At 48.0% G+C, this 27409-nt stretch overlaps 1 protein-coding gene across 3 annotated transcripts in view; it reads left to right on the top strand.

The window, feature by feature from the left end:
- ASTN2 (astrotactin 2) overlaps nt 1–27409 on the top strand; it is an 855221-nt gene that overhangs the window by 351029 nt on the left and 476783 nt on the right. For all 3 annotated transcript variants that reach the window (XM_036261816.1, XM_036261817.1, XM_036261818.1), the window contains one exon: nt 18657–18824. In XM_036261816.1, the coding sequence (XP_036117709.1) occupies nt 18657–18824 (168 nt within the window). The remainder of the gene's footprint in view (nt 1–18656; nt 18825–27409) is intronic.

Below are 27409 nucleotides of genomic sequence, written 5' to 3' on the forward strand. Positions count from 1 at the left end.
CATGAGCAAAGGTGGGGCGGGAGCAGATGGCACCCAGAGGTCGGGGGCTCCACGTGGCAGCCACAGGACCACGGGGAAGAGCAGACAGGAAGAGCAGGGCTCTCCGTGTTCAGCTTTTACCACGGAGGTAGTTGGGAGTTGTGCAACCATGGGAAGACTTTAAACAAGAGCGATTAGGGGATCGCAGCTGCTTGCACAAAAAGCAATGTAAGATGTTAATTGAAAGACCAGGCTATGAATTCTTAGCCGTTTGATGATACTTAACCATTCTGGCTTGTTTCTTCATCTGTACGGTGGGTGTGATAACAGGAGCTCCCTCTTAGGAAAATGGAATGAGATAATATGTGTCAAATATTTAGTAGACTGTTTGGCAGGCTGGAAGCACTCGGTGATAATTAGTTTTTATTGGCATGGTCACCACTGTCGCCCTCATCATCTGAGGTACATCTTCCTGTCAAATGGTCCGAGCTTCCCCCTTTGGCTCTCATCTCATTTCCAATTGCTTATTCGATGTCTATGGGTCTCAGCTGCAGAATCACACTTGCTGGACGTTCCCTAGCTGTGCAGCATTGAGCTGGTTGTTTTAGCTCTAGGCCTCGGTCTGCTCATCTGTGAAATGGCGTGATAACAATATGCCACCTCAAAGGGCAACTGAATGTGCCTGGTTAGAGCTTGACACTGTTTGATGATACTTAACCAGGTCAATACTGAGTCACAACAGCACCTGCTAATGCTACTGAAGCCTTTAAGGGCAGAGAGTGTCGCTGTCTCGTTCCTGCAAAACCTCCAGTACACACTCAGGGTTCAGCAAGAATTTGCAGACTGACCAAGCCCAGTGCAGAAGGTGAGTCTGAGGGAACACAAGACAAGGAGCAGATTAGGGGGCTGTTACATTTAGTCTATATGGTAATTTCTGACCAAGGGCATTAGAAGTGTGAATGAAGATAAGAGAAAATTAGCAACTCATAAGGAGGGGCTGAGGAGGGAAAGGGGTTCAGGACTCCTTGGCTTTAGCCTCCTGAGATCCCTGGGAGGTTGGTGACTCCAGACATCAAAATAAAAACACTTCTGCCCAGCAGCGTGAGCATGAACACCAACACGAGAATGCGTGGGTTTAAATCCTGACTCCACCATCCCCATGCTGCAGCGTCGTCATCTTTGGAAGGTAGGTTGCTAATGCACTTCGAATCAGACTGATCGTGAGGGCTCAGTTGTTGTTGAATGCAAGAGCCTGGCCTGGGGCAAACACACTCAGGGGCTGGCTACTATTACTGTTCTGCTTGTGCCCCAGCTTTCTGATGTGCGATCAAGACTCGGATGCCTGCCTCTTGGCTATGTTTGTAGAAAAAAAGAAGGAAAAGAAAAATGCAAGCAACTTTGAGGAACACGCAGGATTAGGACCTTTACAAATCCTGCCGGGATGAAAATTATTAGTAAGAGATGTCACTGTGTTCTGTGAGCAAAATTAATTCGCCAGATCTCTCAAGGCTGCTCTCCTGAGGGTTTGAACCATTTGAATAATGTTTCAGGTGAGGTCTCACTGCGGTATGAGGGCCAGGATGGGGGAAGGAGAAAGTGATCTGTCCTCGGCCCCCACACAGGTGCTGTTGTGACCCGTGAGCGTGCAAGCTTTGGGCGTGGCCACTTCCTGCAAAAACTCAAATGCAGTGTGAATGTGCTGGGCATGGGACCTGCCATGGACGCAGAGGCCTGAATGCAGGCCCAGGAACCTGGTCACTAGGGTGGACGTCACTCTGATTAATAGGATCAATTAGAAATGACGACTTCTCCCCACCCTCACCCCTTCTCTGCTCTGCCTCTCCCGTCTCATGAAAGGCTGCACTTTTGACAAAGCCTTTAAATAAAAGTTTTGCAAAACAAAACAAAAATGGTGGCTTCTGCCACCTCAGGAGGAAGAATGTGGGCACAGGGGTGTGGGCACAGTGCAGGCATGCTGCACAGTAGCCAGCTTGGCAGCTTCCTAAACTGCAGACCTTGAGAGCCAGAAGGTATGCTCAGCCTTATCTTTCACCATCTCCCGCCTTGTTTGCACTCTGGCCAAGTGTTATGGCCATGCCCTGAAGGCCAGGTTCTGCTTTTGTTCCTTTACAAAAACATTCCTTTTCTTTTGCCTAAAGCCTCTTTTTCCTCCACTCCACCTGGCTGCTGCCTCCCGGGGCTTCAACATTCAGTTTAGATGTGGCTGTTCTGCAGAGGAGTTGGGGGCCCCTCGCTGTGCTCCCAGAGCTCCCCATTTCATCTTCATCACAACCCAACAATGCCCCATGACACCTGTCTGTCCAGTTATCTCCCGACTGAACCACACACCATTCAGGCAGGGACTCTCCTCTACTCCCAGTTTTGTTACAGTATCCAACGTAGAGGGAGCCCAGTATGTTTAGATCGGTTTCCCATTGGAGACAACAACATCTGAGACGCTGAATATTGTTATTATGATCCTTATTGCAATTTGATGTTGAAGTCCAAAATTAGGTCACGTGGTCCGACCATCTCCAGCCCGGGAGACGTGGTGTCCCAGGCTGCACCAGAGACAGAACGGGAGATGGAGGATATGGTTCTCGTGGAGGCAGCGCTCGAAGGCTTCTCGGAGAAACTAGGGGTTGAGCTGAGCAGGAAGGGTAGGTTGAGCTTGGACAAATGTGTTCTCCACCTGGAAGAATCTGTTTGAGGGTAGGATGGAGCTGGTGTGTGCCACTCAGAATTGGTCTCGGCTTCCCCCCTTTCCCAGGTCAACCTGCCGAGCGGGCCCTCGGCAGCACGTGCCCCACCCCATCCTCACTCCCCGGAAGGTCTGTCTACACAAGCACGTGCTCTGGGCACATCCGGTGTCGCAAAACCACGTGAAATTGCAAGTGGCCTTTGGAACCCTCCGATTGTCTTTTCCTTCTCCATCCCATCCTCCCAGGATCGAGAATTGTTAGAATCCTAACTGATGTAATGTTTGAGCATTATCAAAGTATCAGTTCAACGTCGACATGTGTTCCTGATGGAGCAGGCAGCGGATGAGGTGTTTTACCTACAAGTGTTTTATTTAGTCGTTACAGCACTTATTTACTCAATGAACAAATATTTTTTTCATGTTCCCCACGGGTCCTGGACTGACGGGGACGCTGTCTTGAAAAGGGGCATTAGGGAGGCCCCTGCCTTCATGATGCTTCCGCTCTCAGCCGGGCACAGACACCAAAGCCAACCAGCAAAGTGACGGCATGGGTCGAGGCAGGGAAATAAAGAGAGCGGCGGTGACAAGAACACTAATGGAAATGTACACTAATGGAAATGAAGAGCAGAGGCGGGATGCCACGCTCAGGTGCGGTGGTCAGAGAAGACCTCCGAGCAGGTGGGCAGCCCTGAGACGGGAAAGTTCCAAGGGAGGAAAGTCTTCCAGGCAGAGCAAACAGCCAATGAGAAGCTGGAGCAGGGTCTGAGCTGGGGGCCTGGGTCAGGCTGCAGAGGGGAGTAGGGCCCATCTCCTTGTCGCCTTTCCCCAGCAAGGCTGCTCAGGGGAGCAGGGCTCTGACGGGCGGTCCTGTGCTCGGGGCGTTTGCCGTCTGCCGTCTGCCCCAACGCTGTGTGTTTAAGTTAAGCCGGAACCAAAGTCTCACCCTCTTGCCCACCCCCCTACCCCCCCAAAAAAGCACAGAACCGAAGGGCAGGACATCACTAGAACTTGAGTACTGGAAGCCTTTTCGAAGCAAAGGGTCCTTTGTCCAGGGAGATGCCACCCTGACACCCCTAACCTTAAACGGCCAAGCTCCAAGGTCCTCCAATAAAAACGTGGCCAGCCAAGGCCTCCGCACACCTGTTCTTTCTACACCTTTAAAACCTGCCCCGGACCCTGATCCGAGAGTTGGCGTTTTTCCAGCACAAGCCTCTCCTTCTCCATTTGTGTAGCGCCGTGAAGTGAACCCACTGTCTTCCACCGAAAACACGTCCCGCTTCCAGCCAGTTGGCCCTCGTGATAAGTTCCAGCAGCCCCGCCTGAACCCCTTCTCCCCTGTCTTCTTTCCGCCCCACTCGCCTTCCTCAGCCCCCTTCCCGTAGCTTCCGGGCTGTTCACGTGGCTTTTGCTTCTGTCCCTCCGCTGGCCTCTGTGCTACCCTGAGAACCAGGGACAGATCGGCCCGTCGGAGACTCACAGCCCCGCTGCCCCCTCCGATTCCGTCTGTGGTGACACCCCAGAAACCAGCTCATTCAGTCATCCTGGCACCCAGTCCCCGATTCTCAGCCAACACTTGCTGGCTCATCTCTGGGGGTCCATAATTTGCGTGGGATTCGAATTTTACCTAGGAGCCTGAGTATTTGAGATTTCAAAGGTAACAGAATTTCAGGCAGTGAGTGACAATTATCTCTTAAAAGGAATTTGCCCCCACCTTCTACTCATTTAACTCTGGTTTTCAAAATCAGCGTCCTCAGCGTCCTCCTCTGTTGCCATAGAAGATACTACTTGGGGGGAACCTCAGGGCACTTTCCCAGAATGGAAATGAGAAAGTCTCAAAAGCAGCCCACCAGCAAATAATGTTCTTTTTGCCCTGGGATACTCTTGGTGAGTATTTCTCAGAAGAGAGCTTTAATTGTTTCCTCCGAAGAGTGTGCAACATTGTTCCTCTGACTGGCTGTTCGTGGAGGCTTGTGAATTGGATCCAGCTATTAGCATCTCTTACTAATTTCCTCTGAGTCTTGCTGGCTGAAGTGCCGGGCTTGGGACAACTTTTAATTTTGTTTTTAATTAAATTTCAGTTGTTTCAAATCACTCACTTTTAATGTCATTTCTTTGCAGCCACGAGGAGCAACAGGAGCTGTGTGCTCTTGTTTATGTGCACACACAAGCTGGTGTGTGAAGTATCTGTGGCATGGCTGCAGCCTGAGGTCCTGGCTGAGGTCCAGAGCAAGTGCAGGCAGTCAAGAAGACAGAAATAAGTCACAGATTGAGCTTTTGTTTACACGGTGATGTCCAGAGCTAATATGTTGTTTAAGCAGGAATCTTGGTGGTTCAAATTGTATTTGAATGAGACAACATTCCCTTGTATTTCCCAATAGGATTCTTGGATATGTGCAGGTAGGACTAGTCTAAGAATAATCAACACTTACTAAGCATTTATTATGTGCCAGATACTGTTTTAAATACTTTATATATATATAACCTCATTTACATAAAAAGTGAGTAATTTAAAACAGCATAAATTTAATTTACATACATGGCCTCCCACATTCCTTATGAGATTTTTTTTTTAATTTGTTTTCCTTAATTGATTTTAGAGAGAAAGGAAGTGAGAGGGAGAGAGATATAGAAACATTGATGAGAACATCAACTGGCCATCTCCTACATGCCCCCACTGGGGATTGTGCCCACAACCTGGGCATGTGTCCTGACCAGGAATTGAACCAGCAACCTCTTGGTGCATGGATCGACACTCAACCACTGAGCTACACTGGCAAGACGCCTATGAGATAATTATCCAAGTCTTTTTTTTTTTTTTTATCTTCACCCGAGGACATTTTTCCTTTTTTTGTTGTTGTTGTTCAGACAGAGTAGGAGGGAGAGAGAGGGAGAGACAGAGAGAAACATCGATGTGAAAGGGACACATCGAGTGGTTGCCACCCGCACGACCCAACCAGGGCCGGGGACAAACTGCAACCGAGGTACATGCCCCTAGTGGGAACCAAACCCGGGTCTCTCTGGACCGCAGGCCAATGCTCTAACCGCTGAGCAAAACTGGCCAGGGCTATTATCCACAGTCTTATAGCTGAGAAATCAAGGCCCATTTCACTGGATCATTGTCAGTGGGCTAGTATGTGTCAGGGTCAGAACATAAATACCAGCTGCCTGACTCCATATTTCTGCTCTTAAACAAACAAAAGAGCCTCATCATCTAAATGAATTTAACAACAACAAACATAGAAAATTGATGGGTTCTTCGCAAAAGTGAAATTATGTTAGTTTATGTTTGGGTTTTTATGTGGCCTCTGCTACTGCCCATTCCTGTAGTATAACTTGTAAAACTGCACCATAGAGTTTGGTTCAGGTTCACAAAATCACAGTTTGGGGGTTTAACTGTGCTCTTTCAGATACTTAGCACCCGAGAAAGGACAACTAAGTTTGAAAGAAAATACATAAATATATGTTAAGTGACCGATGTACCCTCCAGCTCAGTTAACATTATGTTCTATACTGGCAGTTCCAACTGAAAACAGAACCCAACATATTTTCTATCTCAAGAACATCACATACACCATTTTATATTTTCAAGGAACATCATTTCATCGATACTATCACCATTCTTCCTCCACACCGACTCACGCACACACGCGCGCGCACACATACACACACACACACACACACCCTTTGTTCTTTCTCCACAGTGGTCCTTATTTGTTGTTTTAGAAATGTAGGTGCATTTACTTATTTAATGTTTATCTCCTACCTGACTTTGTACACTCTCTACAGCCAAGTGGTATAGTTCTGGGTCTTTTTTGTTCTCTGCCAAATGCCCAGTTCTTACAACTGGGCCTGGCATATGTATGGTGCTCAAGAAACATTTGTTGACTATACAGATAAATACATTCAGACTTAAACGCAGCCACCAGCCTGCTGAGAGAATGGACATCTGGACTCTAGTCCCTGGTTTGCCATCAAATAATTGTGCGCAACTTGGACAACATTTGTCTTTACTGCCCTCAACATCTTCTATGTGAGGTGGGAATGATGATAACTCTGTAGCTCATACCTGCACATATGCACGGTACAGTATAATTGAATGCTCACCACTCAACATGTTTTATATTCCTTAACTTACTTCTTCCTGACAATGACCCTAGAGGTCACAATTGTTGTTTTTCTCTTTTCTAAAATGGGAAAACCGAGTTCCAAAGAGGGAGATAAGTTTGCCCAAAGCCACACAACTGTTGAACAAGATCTGTCTGACTCTAGAACTTCTACTGTCTCACGCCACGGGGATCAAGTGAGATCGGATAGAGAGGTGGGACACAGTGTCTTAAGTATTAAACAAAGATCGCCTGCTGCTAGGGCTCATTGGTGAGTCTCAGGTGAGATCTGAAGCACCGTTGGAGAGTGTGGGGCGAGAACTGCGTGGGCTCCTTCTGTGGTTTCCATTTGGTGACACTAAAGCAGTATTCTTCGAGTAGCTGAAGGCACCGTTTGTCACTCCATCTATCCATCTGTCCATCACCCATCCAAAATATTCACTCATTGCCTGCTAAATGCCAACTACTGTGCTAAGAAATGACAAACTGAAGATGAGTTAGACATGGGTTGTCCTTCAGAAAGCTCCATCTCTTCCAAGGTCGATAGACATCAGTACACCAGCATGCCCCCAAACCTTGCCACGTGGGGAGTACTCAGTCAGTGTGCGCCACACACGTGCATTCGTGGTGACACTGATGTAAGCATAAGCCTATGCCAGGCCTGTGGGGTCAGAAGGAAGACAGGCCACTTCAGGTGAGAGGACCAGGGAAGGACAAGTTCGCCTTTAGCTGGCTGTGTCTGGGAGGATGGGTGTGGTGAGTAGGATGCTCCAGGAAAATGGGAACAACCTGAGCAGAGGCGGGAGGGTGATCTGGGAATGGCCCGCATGGGAGGAAGGAGGGGCAGCATTAGTCCATCGCTGCCTTCCTTCTTCCAACACCCGTCCTGCCCCGAGGGAGGGAGAACGCGTTCCTCGGTTTCTAGGACCAAGAAAGAAATAATAAGCGCATTTGCTCATCTTCTGCGTGTGACTCAGTGCTATAACTTTACATCTCTTCTATTCTTCATTCCTCCCCAAACCTTCTGAAGTTGTTGAAATTATACCACAAATAGTAATCATCATAAGCACTTATAGCAGCAGTACTCTTATTACAAAACTAATACAGGAGTGAATGAAGCAAACATTAAATGTGCCTTCTTCCCTTCCTATTCCTAGTCTGTTGGGATGATGACTCTTGGTGTAAATCCTTCCAGAATTGTTGCTATTTCTACACACACACCACACACACACACACCCTGATTTGCTGTTTCACTGAAACCTGAGATAAGCCCCTATGTATTCTTGGGCAATGTGCTTTTCTCACCAACTCCCTCAGTGTGCCTTCGTGCACAAGAGTAAGAGGTAGGCGTTATTGCCTCCACTTTATAGAGGAGACGCGAGGCTCACAAAGTGAAGTAATGGGCATAAAGTCCACTGGTTTGCAAGTGGCTGGGTTGGGATTCCATCCAGTCCTGTCGGGCCCCAGACCCTGGTGCCTGCAAACTACACCCCACCGACCACCTCTGGGAACAGAATGAAAAAATGCATCCTTCATATCTCCTATAACGTGGGTCTCAGCCATCCTGTATTCTGTTTGAGCCTCAAGACCTTCACTGGGGCCCTGGCCGGTTTGGCTCAGTGGTTAGAGCATCGGCCCACGGACCAGAGAGACCCGGGTTTGGTTCCCGCTGAGGGCAAATACCTCAGTTGCAGTTTGTCCCCAGCCCCGGTTGGGGTCGAATGGGTGCCAACCACTCGATGTGTCCCTCTCACATCGATGTTTCTCTCTCTTCCTTCCTCTCTCCCTCCCGCTCTATGTGAAGATAGATGCAAAAATGTCCTTGGGTGAGGATTAAAAAAATAAATAAATAAATAATAATTTTTAAAAATCTTACCTTTCTCTCCTTACCTTTCCCAAAACCCATCGTTGGGTTTGGCTGGTGAAGGGCGGCCTGCCACGATGCCGTGCGTGGCTGAGCTGCGAAGCTCCTGTGTCACGTGGCTCCGGGCACCAGCATTATCCTGTCCAGGCAGCTGTTCTCATCTGGACCAGCGGTGAAATCTCTTCCATCAACACAACCTGAAGCCTCTGATTTTTCGGAGCTTTGCCCCATACAGTCCTTGGTAGCATCATAAAACAATTAGATTTAGGCTTAGCATTAATTTGAATTATTGTCCAGTTTCCAGAAAATATCTTCTGGAAATGTCATGAGGATGTATTACACGTCTTTGGAGACATTAAGTATTGAATTACAATATTATGTCTCCTTCTCCCTGCCATTTCGCTCTCTCTCTCTGTCACACACGCCCAACGTTCTCTGATTTATGTGTTAGCCACCACGAGAAGCTGAGTACCTCAGAGAAGTCACCGGAGATGAATATCGACAGCTGCCACACACACACACACACACACACACACACTCCCCTTACAGTGCGGGTTGGTTTCCCCTAATGTGAGGAACAGAATCATTCGTTTCGTAGCTGTGCAGTTGAAAACATGCACTTTTAACCTTCTTGAACTTCCTTTGCTGTAAAACGGGGACGAAAGTAATGCCTGCCCTCCAGAGTTATTTCTTGGGTCAATTAGATTAATTACAGCAGGAAAAAAACCCATTTGGTCAGTACATCCAATAAGTCAGGTACTCACACAAGCACCTTTAATATCCAATGCAGATGCCACGAGGTAACTATTATTTCTTCCCTTTTAGATGAGGAAGCTGGGAAAAGAAATAGTAAGCATTTCTCAAGGTCATTCAGATATAATAAGTGGTAAGGGCACTTTTTAAATCCAGGTTTGCCCATTCCGAGGTCTGTTTTTCCCACCTAATTTATTTCTGGACAGAAGAGAAGAGAATAGGAGGCTAGAGATGTAGAGAGAAAGAAACACGCACACACGCACACACGCATGCACGTACACACACACACACACACACACACATACACACACACACTGACTCAGAGACACTCAAGCAGGCGAGGGCCTGGGCCTGATTCGGCCAGTGGACATGGAACCCACAATGTGGTAATGAAACAGACCCGGGAGGCATTGCTGATATGGTGATTCTTGGGGCTCCCAGTTGTGAGCCATCTTTCCAAACAGCCCCTTATGTTTGTGCAGATATTTTTGGAAAGGTAAAATGAAGTGTATTTTAAAAAAGAGGGTGGACCTGAAGAAGCAGGAACAGGGCAGGGAATGTGGCTTAGTTGGCAGATCTAGAAAAGCACATGGCGTGTCCGTTCATTTGTTACCCAGTCAGCCAGTCCTGCCTTAGCCACATGTCGTATGTTCATTACACATGTATATGCCAGGCATTCTCCTAGGGCCCCTGTAATACTACTTCACACCTGCAGCTCTTCGGAAAGTAGCATCTCTCCTCCCTGCCCCACCCAGGGACCTTGTGAAAATCAGAGGAGATGCTGCTGGGAGAGTCGTGAATCAGCCTAGGGGAAGTGAGCGTACTTGGTTAGACAGGAGAAAGGAGGGGTTTTGGTTTGTTTTTTAATGAAGCTATTGTCTGACTATGCCCCAGGTAGGACCACCATGTTGCACAGCTCCGGAAAGCACTGGACACATAGGATACAATTATTCAAAGAATCTCCTGAGATGATGTATATGTATATGTATGCATATGTGCACAGACACACACAATTATCCAAACATACATACATATGTGAAATATACAATAACATGGATGGTATATGTGGATAGACGTACACTGATATGTGGAATGAATTGTTTGCTGTGAGTTTGTCCCCTGGAACCCAGAGGCCGTAGCCAGGCACAGTCCTGCCTTTAGGCAATTCCAGCACATTTCATGTATTTAATGGTTACAGGATCTCTAAGTATCCTGGGGTACAGATGAGGAGGTGGAGGAGTCCGACCACAATCACGCGGTTTGTTCCAGGCTCACACCGTGCTCAGTGGTTGGGCTAGGACCTAATCCATGCTTGTTCAACTCCAGGGGCCAGCTCTTTGCCTCCCATCTAAGCTCATACCTCACTTGGCAGCTGACAGCGAGGGAAGTTTTCACTATTAGCAAGTCAGAGCTAAAGCGCCTCTGAGTTCTGGGAGCAACCGTCCACCGTGTCGGTTCAAGAATCACTGATTTTTCTTTTAAATCCTCACCCAAGAATATTTTTCCGTTTATCTTCAGGTAGAGTGGGAAGGAGAGAGAGAGAAACACCAGTGTGAGAGAGACACATGATTGGTTGCCTCCCGCAAGACCCTGACCAGGGCCAGGGACTGAAGGGCATTTGGAAATCACTATTTTTCTAACATAGAACATTGAAAATACGAGTGGCCTGTCCCCCTCCATGCTTCTTTTTGAGGGACTTTTAGGGAGGGGCTCCTCTGTGTTCTTCTAGGACACGGGTCTCTCCAGGGCGTTACATTTCACAGGGAGGGAGTGCTTGCCCCTCACAACAATGCACATTTCTCCTCGGGATGTATGCCTGCTGGCCCACCGCAGTCCCGGGACGAACCCTGGGCAGGACACCATCGCCTGGGCCCTGGTCCAGCCCCAGCGCTTCCCAGCTCTGTTGTTCGGAAACGTCATTTCACCTCTCTGACCCTCCCTCCCTCACAGCGTTGGGAGGTCAGGAGTCAGAAAGTCTGGGTCCCGGTCTATTTTATTAATCCCAGCGGGATCCTGGGCTCCTCTCTCTCCTTCCTTGGTCCTTGGTTTATTTCTGACGAGAGCATGCATTCTCAGTGTGGACAGTACTTCCAAAGATACAAAATCATTCTTGAGGGGCATGAACATGATGCTCTTTTTACGTACAGGAGAAGCACAGTCCATGAACAGACAGACAATATTTCCGTGGCCCTGAAATTTCATGGGTGGCAGGTGATTAGGCGGGGGGAATATCTAAAAAGGCTCCTCAGTTGAAAAGAGGAAGAAAAAAAATGTTGAGAAGCTGAACAAGCGGAACTCAGAGTTTTCTAACACTTGAAAAATAAATGTGTAACAGCATTGTAAAATTCCGATCTATTCTTCAGAGCTTTAAAAACATAGTGTTTCCATGTACTGAACAAAAAGGAAGACGTCAGCCCTCTTTAACAGCCGCTGGAATGTCTGAGATCTCCTAGGTTTCTCCTTCCCTTTGTCGCTGGCCTCTCGTTCACAGCTCGACCAGGACCGCACATTCTCGCAGTCTGGCCGCCAGTCCTCTCTTCATCCAGTGTCGGTCGGCATGTGGGGAACCAGGTCAGGCAGCTGTGGGAGGGATGGAAATAGCACAGCTCAGGCTAAGATTTTTATCCGGGGCTCCATGAACCCCAAGGGCTGCCTGGATAGAGCTGCATTCCAGTTACTGGTTCAGGTACTAGGTGTTATGTTTTATACATTTAGAAACTTTATTCTGAGAAGTGATCTGTAGGGACCCTGACATCAAATGAAGGTTAATAAATGGAGAAAGCTGCAGGCGTACGAGGTAGCTGTCAAACAAGACAGGTGGTGTATTGGTTTGCTAGGGCTGCCATAGCACAGGACCATACACTGCGAGGTAAACCACAGAAATGCCTTTCCTCCCAGTTCTGGAAGCTAGAAGTTGGAAATCAAGGCGTTAGCAGGGTTGGTTTCTTCTGAGGACCTCAGTCCTTGACTTGCAGAGGGCTGTCTTCTCCCTGTGCCTCCTGTTGGTCTTTGGTCTGTGAGTCTGTGTCCTAATTTTCTTTTCTTATAAGGACACCTGTCAAACTGGAGTAGGACCACTAATGACTTCATTTGACCTTCTTTACCTCGTTAAAGACCCTGTCTCCAAATGCAGTCGCATTGAGGCCCCGGGGGTTGGAACTTCGGTATGAATTTTGGGGTGGGCAGAGTAAGCCCATGGCAGGTGGAGACAGTGCAGGGGAGCAGGTTGAGGTTGATCCAGGGAGAAGGGGCAGACAGTGGAGAAGGGAAGAGCTGGGAGCAGAGCAGGGAATGGCGGCGTAGAGGTAAGTGCCTGAGGACTCAGACAGAGCAGGAGAACCCTCCCCCGTGACGCTGGAGCGCGGGTGTCTCTGAGGTGAGCCTTCCCAGCCATCTGGGTTGCCTCTGTCCACTCTCACAGGCCTCGCTGTCGCTTGTCACCTCATGTCTGCGGAGTTCAGTCACTGGCTCCTTAAGTAGCTTTCAGTCGGTGCAGGTGGTGGAGTGTATTCAAGCCTGACTTAGGGCCCTGTGGACTGAGGCGAGAGGAAGGGGTGGGCATATTCTCTGTGGGTGTATGGGGTGGAAGGTGGATGGTCCCCTCATTTCTGCTGCATCAGTTCTTTTTTTCTTTATTGATGTTAGAGAGAGGGAGGAAGTGAGGGAAAGGAAGAACATCGATTGGCCGCCTCCTGCATGCCCCCCACTGGGGATCGGGCCCCCAACCTGGGCATGTGCCCTGACCGGGAATCGAACTGGCGACCTCTTGGTGGGTGGGTCGATGCTCAACCACTGAGCCACACCAGCCGGACCACAGTTTGCTTTTGATCCTGTCACCTAGAAACACATTTCCCCCAGGTTCAAGGCGCCGACGCATGGGATCTGGGAGATACATGATGTAACAGACGACCCGACATTTTAACTAGGTTGCACCCAGAGAAAGAGGGAAGGAAAGGGGAGAGGAGTACTTTGGGCCCGAAAAACTCCCTGAGCGATGCTGGTGAAGACCACGTTTCAGCCATGTGTGTCCTCTGTCAGCCCTCTTCCCATTCAGCGCTGTGCCCAGGACTTTTCTGGATCCCAGGTCCTAGTTCCCCGGGTCTGTGTCGCGATTCAGGGTGTAGCGAAGGCGGTGGCACCTGCCGCTGGTGATACCTCCTTCCGTGGCAGATCTAGTTCTCGTCTGTAACCTGCTCTTTCTTTGGGGACTGATGTGCCTCTGGCTTTTCATAGGAGACTGCAGAGTGGCCTGAGCTCCCCCGCTCCCCCTGATCTATGCTGCACAATTACAGAAGCAGGCTTATAATCAATGTAATTGAAGATCAGAGTTAATGAGGACCTCCGTGCCCGTGCAGTCCCCCGAGCAACGCCGAGCCTCAGATGCTAGATAAGGAAATGATTGGTCTGAACTGAAAATCCATCCGGCTAATTAGATGATGTATATTCCCACAAGCCAGTGGGAGGAAAAAAAAAAAATATATATATATATATATATATATATATATATATATATATATATATTTAAAAATAAGGAAACATGACATTTTAAAGTTGAGATTTTTTGGCAACGACTCATTTCCAGAGTCCTTACTCTCTGGGGAGATTAATTTGAGCACAAAGAAGAATCTCAGAGCACCGAGAAAAAGGAGGATACTTTTGACCTAAAGTCAAGGAAATAAAACAAGGGTCTATTGGAAAACTACAGAAATACGAGACACTTGGAATAATGTGTTTTTAATCATTTCCTATATATTTATTCCCAAAGTGATGTTAGAATTGAGTCAGAGAGAGTCGCTTGCTCACCACTGTGACCTTATTGAGTGATCTCTACACACACACACACACGCACACACACCTCAACATCTTCTGAACCTCTAGTGCACCCTAAGCACTACGGAGATTGCAGAGTTCAATAGGGCATGGTCTTCACCTTTAAGAAATGTGCATTCTAGATGAGGGAGTGAGAAAGGGCCAATAAAAAGCAGGCAGGCCTTGCCTGAGACTGGAACCTCGGACTCCCTGCTTGAACTGTGGCAGTGGACAGACACCAGATTGCCCTCATCCGGTCATCCAGATCCCGGCAGATCCCGGGACGGGGACCAGCACACGGTAGTTCTCCGTGTTGTTCAGTGAAGAATATTCAAATGAATGGACGGATGGGCCTAGAATGCGACCTATAGAGCCATGAGTTGAGTGGAGTACTTTCTAGGTATCAGAGAGATAAAGAGCAGTATGAGCCAGGTCTGAAGGCGAGCCTTGAGGGACAGACGCCACCTCACCTTCTGCCTCACTTGTTCTTCTTCGTGTCCTTCAAGGTCGAGCTTAAAGAGCAGCATTTCAGTGATTCCCCTCTGACCCAGTTTCTTTTCTTCCTTCTCCTTGTAACAAAAGACAAGCCTGTTCTTTGCAGGCCGTTCTTACCACACGCCGGGTCGCACCATAGCTCCGAATGCATACGTTTGATGTCCCTTGGCAGGCCGTAGTTTCTGGACGGATTCGGCCTTCTTCTCATTCTCTCTCTCTATTCCCAGGGTTTCGTAAATGCTTAAGTGAACACGTGAATTAGGTCATGGTGACTCCGGGTGCAGTTAATCCCTTTCACTATCCGAAGTGCCATCCCTGTGCCACAGGCCTGGCCTTGTCACGCTGAGTTCCTCTAGCATCTCCCCTTGAATGGTCCATATCACACACCCAAGGGGGGAACAAGAGCCCAGGGGACATGAGAGGGAGGTTCACGTTTTGTTTCAGAACCAGGGAGACTCTGAAGGGCTGGCTTTGTATCCCGGCTCTCACAGGATGAAAAGAATTGTACTTGGGAGTCAGCGTGGAGGCCTGACAGTCGCACGATGAAGGGAGGCGAACTTGATGGTGCTTTGATTTCTTAAGTTCACTCCGCAGACACGCACTAAACTTCCAGGATGTGCCAGGTGCTTTACCGAGGGCTTGGTTGATAAGGACTCATGAATTACTCATCACCTCTTCCCTGCAGGAAGCCACAGTCTGTCAGAGAAAGCAAAAGCCCTCCCACACGACAGGATGTGCACTAAAGGGAAACGCACAGAGATGTAGGAGGACCCCAGAAGGCAGCCCAACCAAAGCCCCTGATTCTCAAGACAGCCTAACATGATGGGCAGGTCCCAGCTTTGGATGCTGCAAAATCTGAGTTCAGTTTCTTCTTTGGCCACTTATTCCTTGTACAAATTTGGCTAAGTCCATTTCTCTCTGAATCTCCTATCGTGTTGGCGGAATGAGGAAATTGCTATCCTCTTGTAAGGATTAGTAAACAGGCTGGCTAACACATTCACCCCGGGGACTGGGACAGAGAGCGCCTTCAAAGTCTCCCTGCTCCCTTCTGCCATTAAAGCAACGTGTCTTTTTACACTTGAGGATAACCTACTTTTGACTTGTCCTTTCCAAAGAGACTCACATTTCTCACATTTGAGAGAGATCTGTTAACTGGCATTGCATTCAGAGCTTCCAAGTTCGTAAGAAATCCAAAGAGGAGTCAGAACAGCTCCCGTGAGTTGAAATTGCACTGTGTGTCGGGGACCTCATGTGTCGCCGTGAATATCGGTGGAGACTTGCTGTGCCCAGACCTCTCGACAGAACACGGGCACTCCTTCTCCAGCTGCCGGGATGGTCGGGGGTTGACCGCTCGCTCCCAGTCTTGAAGAAATGCCCTCCGTCAAAAGGGACCACTTCAACCCAATGTATGTCTCTTCCCCAGGGGTAGCCCACCCCTACGACTGGCTATGTGGAGGAACAATGGCCTGGTCTGGAAAAACTCTGAAGGGCCACCCCAGCTCCAGAGCTCCCTAGGAGATGAGCTGAGGTCTTTGCTGCCACTGTATGACAATTCGACTTCTCTCTCTCTGCCCGGTCCCACTTCCCTTGTCCCTGTACAGGAGTGCACCTCCGTAACCTCCTGCATGCCTGTCTCTGCCCTTGGGCCGGTTTCTGGGGAATCTGCCTGAAGAGGAATGCATTGTCCCATTTAATCTTTACATTAACCCTGTGCAGAGGGAATTGCTGTTCCCGCTGAGGATGTGTGTTCTCGCCCAGGTTTGCAGAGCCGATAAACAGCAGAGCGCAGCGCAGAATGGATGTCTCGCGGACTCTCTTCCCTTTATCCCTGCACTATAGCTTTCCCGAAGAAATGGGATTAGTCAAACTCAGCCCTGGGACAGAATTCAATATCCATCCCTCAGTCTTTAGTGCGAATAAATACAAAAACGATCCATTTAAACAGCATGACTGTGCTTTTTAAAAGGAAAATCTGTAGTCAGTGGCGATGCTCGGTGCCTTACACAGGGGCCACGTGACATGTTTCTGCTCGGGCTGAGTTCCAAAGGGGAAATATGGCTTTGCGGATAGATTTGCATCGCTTCCCGTGCCAGAAATTTGAAATATGGCATCCAGCAGGCTTCTTTTTTGTGTGTAACTGCCAGAGATTTTAAGACCGACTTCAAATACGGTCATTTTCTTATCTCTGAGCCTGATGCTATCCACTCCCTCTGCTTTTCCCATAGACCCCTCTTCCATCCTCACCCCAAATCACATTGTCTCCTGTGCTTTTGCCTAAACATTTATTCTATGGATAATAGAAATCATAACGTTTGTGTGAGTTAGAAAACACAGAATTTCTGGCCATGCCCTGGCCCTTTCCAGGGAATCTGAGATCCTCAGGACAGCCAGGTAAGGTCTGATGTGACCCCATCACCCTTTGGACCACTGCAGGGCACCAGAGCAGAGAAGAGCCCAACCATTGGTCAACCAGCAGGGTTGGATGTGGCCTGGCAGAGAGGTTGCCCTCAAACCCATAGGACGTCTCTTCCCCGACTTCTCCTTTGGAACCTTGAATTGCATACATGGAAAGATTTTGTTGGTGGAGAGTGAGGAAGAGAGAATAAGATTCAGGGAGGGAAGCTGAGTCATGGTAATTCTGAAACATTTAAGATCTGCTGCTGGGGTCCCTAGATCTGCATGAATCTAGAATAGCTCTCCAAGTCCAGCTTGCGGGGGCCTGGTGCTGTTTGAACCTTTTGTTTCCCTGTAAATGTTTACCTTTGGGAGATTGCAAAATGCACACACTGCCATTGACACCCTGTGTGCAGCCATCCTGAATGGGTGTCAGTTTCTTGCCCCCCAAAGAATACATGTATGGACACATAAGCATGTAATCCATATATGTACGCATATATACACACATGCATAGATGTATATGTGCATGCATGTGTGTGTGTGTGTGTGTGTGTGTGTGTGTGTGTGTGTGTTAAAGGTACATTACAGAACACAAATGGCAATGCCAGGGTCTTTTGTTTGGCCTACACAAGCTTTCAGTAACCAATTTAAGCCATCCTGTAAGAACTGGATGATTACCGTAAACACCGGTATTTTCAGTCCCCCTGAGGGATATCTGAGGGTGTGCACGCTGGCCGTCCACCGGTTGGCACGGCTGTCTGCAGCGAAGTCGCGGTGGCCCCCCTGGGGGAACCTGCAGTGCGCTCCACCTCCCCGCCTCCCCGCCTCCCCAGCCTTGAGGTGTTTCCAGGGCACTGGTGCAGCGTTCGTTCTCAGCGGTGCTGGAGAGTTCTTTGAATCTCTCTCCCTAACAGAAAAACAATAAACAGCAAAAAACAAAACAAGCCAATCCAGGAAGCTGAGCTATTTCCCTGATATTCAACTGGTCTCTCCCATCCTCACCCACCTGGCCCCATGTTCCATAGGTGACAGGGACATTCATTTTCTTCTTCTTTTAAATTTTAATATTGAGTCATCTTTTCTAGGACAAGTCAGACACTGGCTAAGCACTTTACCTGTATTAATTTATTGCATCCTCACCTTAACCCTATGAGGTAGGTTCCATCAGTAATCCAATTTACAGAAGGGGCACACAAGCCCAGAGGCATTGAGTGACTTGCCCCAAATCAATGCCTGGTAAGGGTGAATCCAGGATTCGAATCCAAGTCTCACTCAGTCATAGGGCCTGGGTCTTAATCGCTGAGCTGAACTGGCTCTCGTGTCTGAACTGTCTCTACTGGCTGCTGACGCCGGGATCGGCTCGTTATAAATGCTCGGTAAATGTGTATAGACAAGTGAGAACCAGGAACCTTCGGTGTGTGGTGGCGGGGGGGGGGGGTTGCGGGTGACTTGTATGTACCTGTTCGTGTTCCTGGCCTGCAGCATCAGCAGTGAGACACATCTGTACCCTAAAACCAAGGAGAAAGTAACTATCTCTCTCTCTGTTCACCCACAGGGAGCAGCTTTGTGGTGAGCGAAGGGAGCTACCTGGACATCTCCGACTGGTTAAACCCGGCCAAGCTGTCCCTGTACTATCAGATCAATGCCACCTCCCCGTGGGTGAGAGACCTCTGCGGACAGAGGACAACAGATGCCTGTGAGCAGCTCTGTGACCCAGAAACAGGTGAGCGTGGGCGGGGCTGGGGGAGGGGGTGTGGCCTGGAGAACGGTCTGCACACCTTCCACCTAAGAATCACGGCTTTTCAGTGGTTGACAAGGGGCTTTATGTAAAGGTCCGTCAACCCAGTTGGTGCTTCAACTATGCACTACATGGGAGAAAGTTCCCATAAAACCGCAGACTCTCAGAGTTAGGACCTCAGAGAGCACGTAGTCCAACTCCGACAAAGCCAAGTGTCCGAATAACATCAGGCAGCCCTGAGCTCAGATCCTGCCGACCTCTTACTAGCAGTATGTTCTTTATGCCATTTTTCCAGCTTTACTGAGATGTACTGACACGTGACATCACGCACGTTTCCGGTGTACAGCGTGGTGATTGCATGTGTGCACACAGTATGGAATGATTGCCATAATGAAGTTAACACCTCCATCACCTCACCTCCAACTTTTTGTTGGGATGATAACATTTAAGATCTTAGTCCCTTTGGAATATCGAATACAGTGTTGTTCATTGTGTTCACCGTGCTGTACATGAGGTCCCCAGAACTCTCTCACCCTAAATGGGGAGATGTTGGTCACAGGGAACAAACCATGTGGGTGTCTTCAGCTGCACAGAGTGGAAAGCTTGTCTGCCCCCCAGCCTGTGGTTCGGGTTAAATGTGCTCGTGTGCAGAGAGCTCCCAGCATGTGCCTATATCCATCCACTTGACAGCTGTGTATGCAGTGGGGGCACAGCAGCCAATGACATAGGTAAAATCTGTGCCCTAATCCAATTGAAATTCCAGGGAGACATGAAATCTGCATCGTCTCGCATGGCAGATATTAGCCATGTGTAGGTATTTAAATGTAACTCAACTAAAATGAAACAAAAGTAAACAGCCGTGTCCTGGTCTCATTTTAAGTGCATAGCTCCATGTTATTACCTGGACAGTGGTCAGGGAAGGCTTCTCGGAGGAGGTGACATTTGAGCAGCCACTCTCCGGGGAAAGATGATCGGAGGGAGGAGGACAAGCAGGGGCAGCGCCCTGTGGCGTCCATTCAGCACTAGCAGGAGACTAGGGGCTGGAGCGGAGCGTCGGGTGAGGGGCGTGGGAGACACACTGGAGAAGAGGAAGGACCTGGAGAGGAGGTTTCAGCATCTTGCTAGAATAATAAGGACTTTGGGTTTTACTCTGCGTGGGATGAGAAGTGATTGGAGGATTCTAATCATTGGAGCAACTCGATCTAACCTACATGTCACGAGGACGGCTCTGGCTGCTTCGTGGCCGCTCAGCTCGGGGGCACTCAAGGACACTATTATTCTTGAGGCAGGAACTGGCAGTGGCTTGGACCAAGGGGGTTAGGAGAGCTGATGTGAGAAACAATCCAATTCCGATCTATTTAGAGTGTAGATTTGACAGAATTTGTTACTGGAAATAGGAGGTGAGAGATAAGAATCAAAGATGATTCCAGCCCTGGCAGGTTTGGCTCAGTGTTTAGAGCGTCAGCCTGCAGACCAATGAGTCGAGGGTTGGATTCCAGCCAAGGGCACGTACCTCAGTTGCGGTTCGTCCCTGGCCCTGGTTGAGTCGTGTGACATGGAGGCAACAAGTCGATGTGGCTCTATCACATCGATGTTTCTCTCTGTCTCTCTCTCTCTCCCTCTTACTGTAGCTAATAATAAATAGAAAAATATCTTCGGGTGAGGAATAAAAATAAATAAATAAATAAATAAATAAATAAATAAATAAATAAAAAGATGATTCGAAACAGTGGACGGATTAGCGGTCAGCGAGTCCGGAGGTGCTGTCGGAGGCTCAGGGTTGAGGTGAAGATCACAGTGCAGTGTGGATATAAGTTCAGGGTGACTACCAAACATCAAGTACAGGCGGAACGTGGGCACGGGGTCCACACGTTGAGCCCAAAGAAGAGGTCTTAGCTGGAGACAGAAATTTGAGTCAACAACGTATGAATAACCTCGAAACCCATGAGACACTCTCTTCTTTATGGCAAATGCTCTGTAAACGGACAACAGCTCATTCTCTGTGCTGCTCAGTGAGCGGCCGGAATTAACATCCACAAATAGGGAAACGGGAGTCAGAGAGGAGAGACTTGCTGAGGTCGCAAAGCAAGTGAGAAACGAGGCAGGTGGTCGAAGGCCAGCTCTCCTTGCCCCGCCCGGTCCTGTGCTCCTTCCTGCCACCTGTGTTCGTGTATTTTCTCCGGAACCTCATTCCTCTCTGTGTTAACAAGAGTCTGACAGTCTTGCCTGGCAAACACAGGGCACGGCTGCCATGGGGCAGCCTCTGTGCAGAGCTGAGGGGCTCTGGCCCCGAGCTCCCTCAGCCCCGGTTCTTGCCCACTTCTCTGTGGGCACCAGCTCAGGAGTAAGGAGAGGGCTACTGCAGGCTAACCTCGTGTCTCCGCAGAGTCAGGCCAGGACTTGGCTTTATAACCACCATTCCCTCTCGGTTACTTGGGAGTCTGCTCAGACGTAGTTTCGCAGCCCTTACACTGGGGAAGCTGTTTGGAAAATGGAGCTTTGATGTACCATTCGATCAGACGCTGGAACTTCTTTCTCTTAATTAAGACATTTGAGCCCAACCCGTGTGGCTCAGTGGTTGAGCCTCAACCCATGCACCAAGGGGTCGCTGGTTTAATTCCTGGTCAGGGCACATGCCCAGCTTGTGAGCCCAATCCCCAGTGGGGGCATGCAGGAGGCGGCCAATCAATGTTCTCTCTCATCGATGTTTCTATCTTTCTCTCCCTCTCCCTTCCTCCCTCTCTAAAATCAATAAAGAAAAAAAAATTTTTTAAAGTCATTGGGCATTAAGGCACTGTCATCCTATGCAGTACCCCTTTACCCCCGACACACCACGTGCACGCACGCACACGCGCGCGCACACACACACACACACACTTGATTATTCTCACTTAGTAGCTAGGTAAACCTTGTAGAATTATGTGTCTCTGGATCTGGTCCTATAGGTACCCCTTTAGTTTTTTTCTTTCCTTAAAAAGGAGACAAGGTGATTGGTGGGAGGGAACGGAAGTGATCACATCCGTCGCCTCCCTCCATGAAACCCCAGCTAAGCAGAGTGGTGCGTGCTGAGGGTCTGACCTGCTTTTCCCTGCGAACTGCCTTCAGGTGCGAGTCTGTGGTTCCTAATGATTTTTCCCTGTAGCCACAGGCTTGAGGACATAATTCCAAACTGCGGGTCGTCCAGGGAGCATGTGTTAGCCAGTTTTGAAAATGATCGGCTCTTCCACCAATATCCCCTGATATTAAACACACACACTCACACACACCCCTTGTAGCTGAAAATGTCAATAGAATCCACCAGCGACCTTCTCAATTTTATCGCTGAGGATGTCGACGCCCAGAGAAGAAAGGGAATTGGAGCAAAGTTACAGCCCCAGCAGATGGCAGAGCTAGGTCCAAGCTCGGGAGTCTGTGCTCGTGACCAGTGCTTCTGCAGCCTCGGCCGGGCTAGAGTGGGGCCTGAGCGTCTGCATTTCTGACCAGCTGCCAGCTGGTCATGCTTCTGGCTCAAAGACTACCCTTGGCTAGCAAGGCTCCCAACACTCTTCTTCCCAAGTAGTCCTCTCATTTCTGTACAAATAAGAAAAGGCCAAGCCACCTTATCTGCTGATTTTATTATTTGACAAACCCACGCTCCCTTATGTCACCTCATCTTCTGCTTCGATTTGCCACGTGCCCAGGGCCCCAGGTGCACAGGCACCTGACGCTCCCTGAGGACACCATGCCTCGCATGCTCACGTCCCTTTCATGGGCTGCGTCTTCCCCCTGAAGTAGCTTTCTTCCCTTTTTACTCAGAGACCAGGGGCTTCTTTTTATTTTCATTGTATTCCACCCAAACATTCTCCCTCCCAGGGGCATTCCTGACTCGCCACCCCCAGTCCTGAGCAGATAAAGGGGTGCCCTTCTCTGCTCTGATACCCCTGTGCTTCCATACATGTTATAGTTTTGTCCCTGTTCAGAGTCATTATCCTATTCTTGTCTGGATCTATCACCAGACTGTAAACATCGTTAGAGGCTGAGGAAGGGAGATTCACCATGTGTGCCTGGCTCATCTCTGTGTCTTTAAAACTTAACATAATGCTGACATATAATCAGTTCACAGAAAATAATAAAAGGGGACGGAGGAAGGAAGGAAGGAAACTTCCCTTTCCATCTTCCCTGAAACAATTGCATACACCATGATTTAGTTTCTTCCTCTGTATGCACTTACATATGTACTCAAATTAAATATTTCCGAACTCTAGGGAAATCAGATCACCAAGAACTGACCAGTAGCCAGTCACTTGACCTCTAGGATGCTCTGGCCTCACCCGTCCATTCAACCACATCCCCAGATGCTGCGTCCGATTCTCCATCTGCCCATGCTCACACCCTTCCCCGCACACACTTACCTTCCGGCTGAGGTTCCGTCTCTTCCCTCTACCTCGCATGTCTTCCTTCTGTCAGTTACTCACCTTCCAAAATTCTGTTCCCTTCAATAGCTTTCATTTATTTTTTGGTGAATGGATGACTTCTACAGTATCATCAGAGTTCTCTGTTGACGCAAAGTCTGATTAAAACATCATTTATTGTTTAAAAGCTTGTCTAGCCTGCCAAAGTGTAAAGTCCTTAAAGCCAAGAACTTTATCTAATGTACCCCTGTATTCTTCCCACCCCAGTACCCCGCAGAGCGCCCTGCTGTTACAAGTCCCTCAGGGCATAAACGGATGGGACTTTCTACAAGTCAAGGGGAGAAATGGGCACATCAGAGCCCTGTATATGTTTTCATGGGGCTGGACTCAGGCCCGCTTTGCAAAATTTACTTCAATTCATTAGATTCCATTGAAGAAAGATTTTCTTAATTCCAAAACTCATGCGTCTCTGTGTGACGTGCTGTGAGAAACCAGACACATTGGACAGTGTTCCTGCCCTTGCGGATTTCACATTTTCACAGGGATGGAAAGAATGTGCTCGTGTACAGCTATTATAACAGACACAACATGGTATAAATCGAGAACAGGCACTAATGGAGGGTCTCATGCCTGGAGAACAGGGAGAACTGTATCCCAGACGGGGATTTCAGGAGCTACATCATGGAGACGTCCTTTTAGCTGAGGAGCACGGGTACGAAGGGTGTTTTAGCCGAGGGAACTTCACGATTGAGGAAAAGAGGAGGAACGTTTGGAACGACTCCAGAAACTAGGCAGCAGTGTGGTTCTGCAGAAAACATGCTGCCCATGCGGCGGGAGGAGCGGGCCAGGCGAGGGCCAGGGGATTTCACCGGAAAGGCAAAATGAAGAGAACGCAGAGAGCGAGAAGGATCTGAAGACTGAGAACCACCACGGACTTAGGAGGACCGTGTGGGCCCCTGAAACAGGGAAACTGCCCTTCACCTCTGTCCAGCTGATTGCGGGGACACCCAAGCCCAAGGGCATAGCTGGGCTTTCCTCTTCTGCTTTTCACCAGGAGTTAGAACTTGGGAGATTATGGAAAAACTGAATCCCCACACGGTGTATGTATTCAAGCCTCAGATCACCTGGCAAAGGTGGCTTAGCTTCCCTTAAATAAGCCCTTCTTCTATGGGCAGATGTAGAGTGCTGCACAAAATCAAGCATCGCTAATCGTGCCTGCAAAGCTTCCCTGGATGTGCCAACAGGAAGGGTCATTCCTCCCAACTGAGCAGGGAAAGGGAGGAAAGTGGGCATATGCTTCTGTTGAAGAATATGTGATTGTCATGATGCAGGGATGAACATGGCTGGGTGTTCCTGGCTGTGTGCCATAGCCCAGCTCAGGTGTGGTTTTCTAGGGAGTTTAACAATTGGTCCCACCCACAGGCCTGATTATAGAATTGGACCCACAGTGTGCTGGAGCTGGCTTGTATGGACTCATGAGAATTGATTGTTATCATCTCTTCTCAACTATGTCATGTAGATAGCTTGAAAATTAGCTACTTAGGCTACTTATACCAACAAAACTAGTAAATATTACAACTCATGGTTTATTTTCTTCAGAAAGTCAGTTATTAAACATTTACCATCGTAACAGTGGATGGGATGAAAACAGACCAATCAAGGACCAAGACAAAGAAGGACCTTAGCGAAGGCTTGAAATGTTGCCAGAGGCTGCCATTATGCTCCTTACAGAATAGGCTACCGTTACTCTTCATCTCTCTGAAGACAGAAAGTGAACATTCAAGGACTCCTTGCTCTGGTCCAATAACACGTGGCACCAAACAGTTCAAATGATCAGGCAGTGTCTCCTACGAATGTCATCGCGGGTAAATTCTATTGTGAAACATCTTCATGAAAGTTCTGCATCTGTATGGTATCATGCTAAATGACGTATTCGCAAGCTTTGCCAAGATGGCCCAGACCACATGAGACAACAGCAGACTACTACTTTATTTCGCCATTAATCCATTCACCTGTTTCTTTTTTTTTTTTTTATCCTCACCCGAGGATATTTTTCCATTTTTTGTACAGGTAGAGTGGGAGGGAGAGAGAGGAAGGGAGAAAGAGAGAGAAACATCGACGTGAAGGGACACATGGAGTGGCTGCCACCCGCTCGACCAACCAGGGCCGGGGACAAACTGCAACCGAAGTACGTGCCCTTAGCGGGAACTGAACCCGGGTCTCTCCGGACCGCAGGCCAATGCTCTAACCGCTGAGCCAAACTGGCCAGGGCCATTCACCTGTTTCTGTATTCAAGCATTTAGTGAAGCAGAGTGGAACTGAAATGTCCTTTTCGGTAAGACAGAACCAGGTTCAAATCTTTGCCTCTCTGTTTACTGATTGCAGGGCTTTAGCTATGTCATTTAACATATACGAGCCTCATTTTTATCTGTGTACAAGTTAGGAGACTAGTTTTTATTCTGGAAGGTTGTGGTGAGAATGAGATGAAAAATAAAATGTAAAATGTCCTTAAAATGCCTAATATATAACAGGCACTCCAAGCATAGCGCCTAATGTTATTTTTATAATCAGTTATTCAGTCATTTGTTTCTTCACTTAATTCACTTATTAAATTTTAAATAATGTAAGAAATATTTCATGAGACACCTGTAATACAGCAATGTACTGTGTTAGATTATGTGAGAAGGAGGTAAATTATGGTCCCTGCCCGCTAGGACCTGACCACCCAAGGTGACACTTACAGTTACCTGGACATTCCTATCTGCTGGCCTTTCCTTTAGTCCCTGGGTGACATTTGAACCCGTGCAATAATAAAAGTCCTAGGCTTTCAATCCTAGTGCCAGCTTTGCCATGGATTTGCCATTTGACCTTGGGTATGTCACATACTGTGAACTTTATATTCCTTCTCTCCAACAAAGAGTTTAGTGGTCACATATTTTTAATGCAATAAAGGTCTGGAGAGGTCATCTAGCCTCATCTAATGGAAGACGGAGGGCCACTGAGGCTAAGCAAGTTGCCTGGTGTCACTCCGTAAATTAATGGCAAGATACAAATTGCAGCCCTGAATAATTCCTGAGGTATTTTCCAGCTGAAAATTCATGTTTCTATGACCTTCTGAGCACAAATAACTTAGAGCATAAGTATGATTGAAACAATTTGTCGGTGGCATTTAAAGCAGATTGAATTTCCTTTTCAAATTGATATGCACTTCAGTCATGTTCACCATCAACTTAGTTTATTTTCTCGTCTTCAGCAGCCACTTTTCATTCGCGGTAGGAATGACATTAAGATGCCCTGAGTGTAGTCATGTTATACATATGTCTTGTATCCTACGAAATATTTCTAACTTTCACGCATTGTTTCTATTATTTGCTGAGCCCTGTATTTTTAAAGACTAAAGGGACACAAGGACTGGATGAAGTTGTAAAATCTAAGAATTCACAGAGATGGAAAGTGTCCCTGCCTTGAAGGAGATGGTACCATGGGGGTTTCTAGGTAATGCAGCAGGTGCGTAGGATTAAGCTGAGGAGTGCATAGGTGAGCTGTGCAGTTAAAGAAGTAAGAGAGGGCCAACTTTCTGTCACACCAGAAAAGAGAGATTTGTATATGAGAACATACATTTTATAAGAACTTGGCCTTTGCTCATATTGTTTATTGCCATATTACAGAGATTGAAACAGTTCCTGCATCAATTCATTTTTGAATGAATGAGGAGCAAGTTGCAGTTGCTGAAATGTCAAGACTTGGGCAATAGATGGGTGTAGTGTTCTGGGTTCAGGACCATGGATAGCTCATTGGGCACTGACAGTGTCATTTAGGCTGAATGGGGGGGGGGGGGTGTATGTGTGTGTTTCTGAATTTTTCTGGTACAGCTCATTCTCTTCTGAAAGTCACCTCTCTCTTGAGATGGATACTAGTCTTTCTTGAACTCAATTAAAGTAAGCTCTATCTTTTATCTGCTCGGGATTGGTTTATGTCCAACTAAGCTGTTACTCCAATGGACCTCAACTAGGGAAATCAATCCTCCATGAAGTGAGTTACTCTGATACTCAGAATTCATAATGTTCTCTGTACCTCAGCATTCCTTGGTCTTGAATGTTACTAGAACCTGATTTAAGCAAAAGTTGTCTAAACTGATTGTCAGTTAATGAATCCCATGCCTTATTATTCAGACACACA

Source organism: Molossus molossus, unplaced genomic scaffold (genome assembly GCF_014108415.1).
Source record: "Molossus molossus isolate mMolMol1 unplaced genomic scaffold, mMolMol1.p scaffold_m16_p_14, whole genome shotgun sequence".
Classification (NCBI taxonomy): domain Eukaryota; kingdom Metazoa; phylum Chordata; class Mammalia; order Chiroptera; family Molossidae; genus Molossus; species Molossus molossus.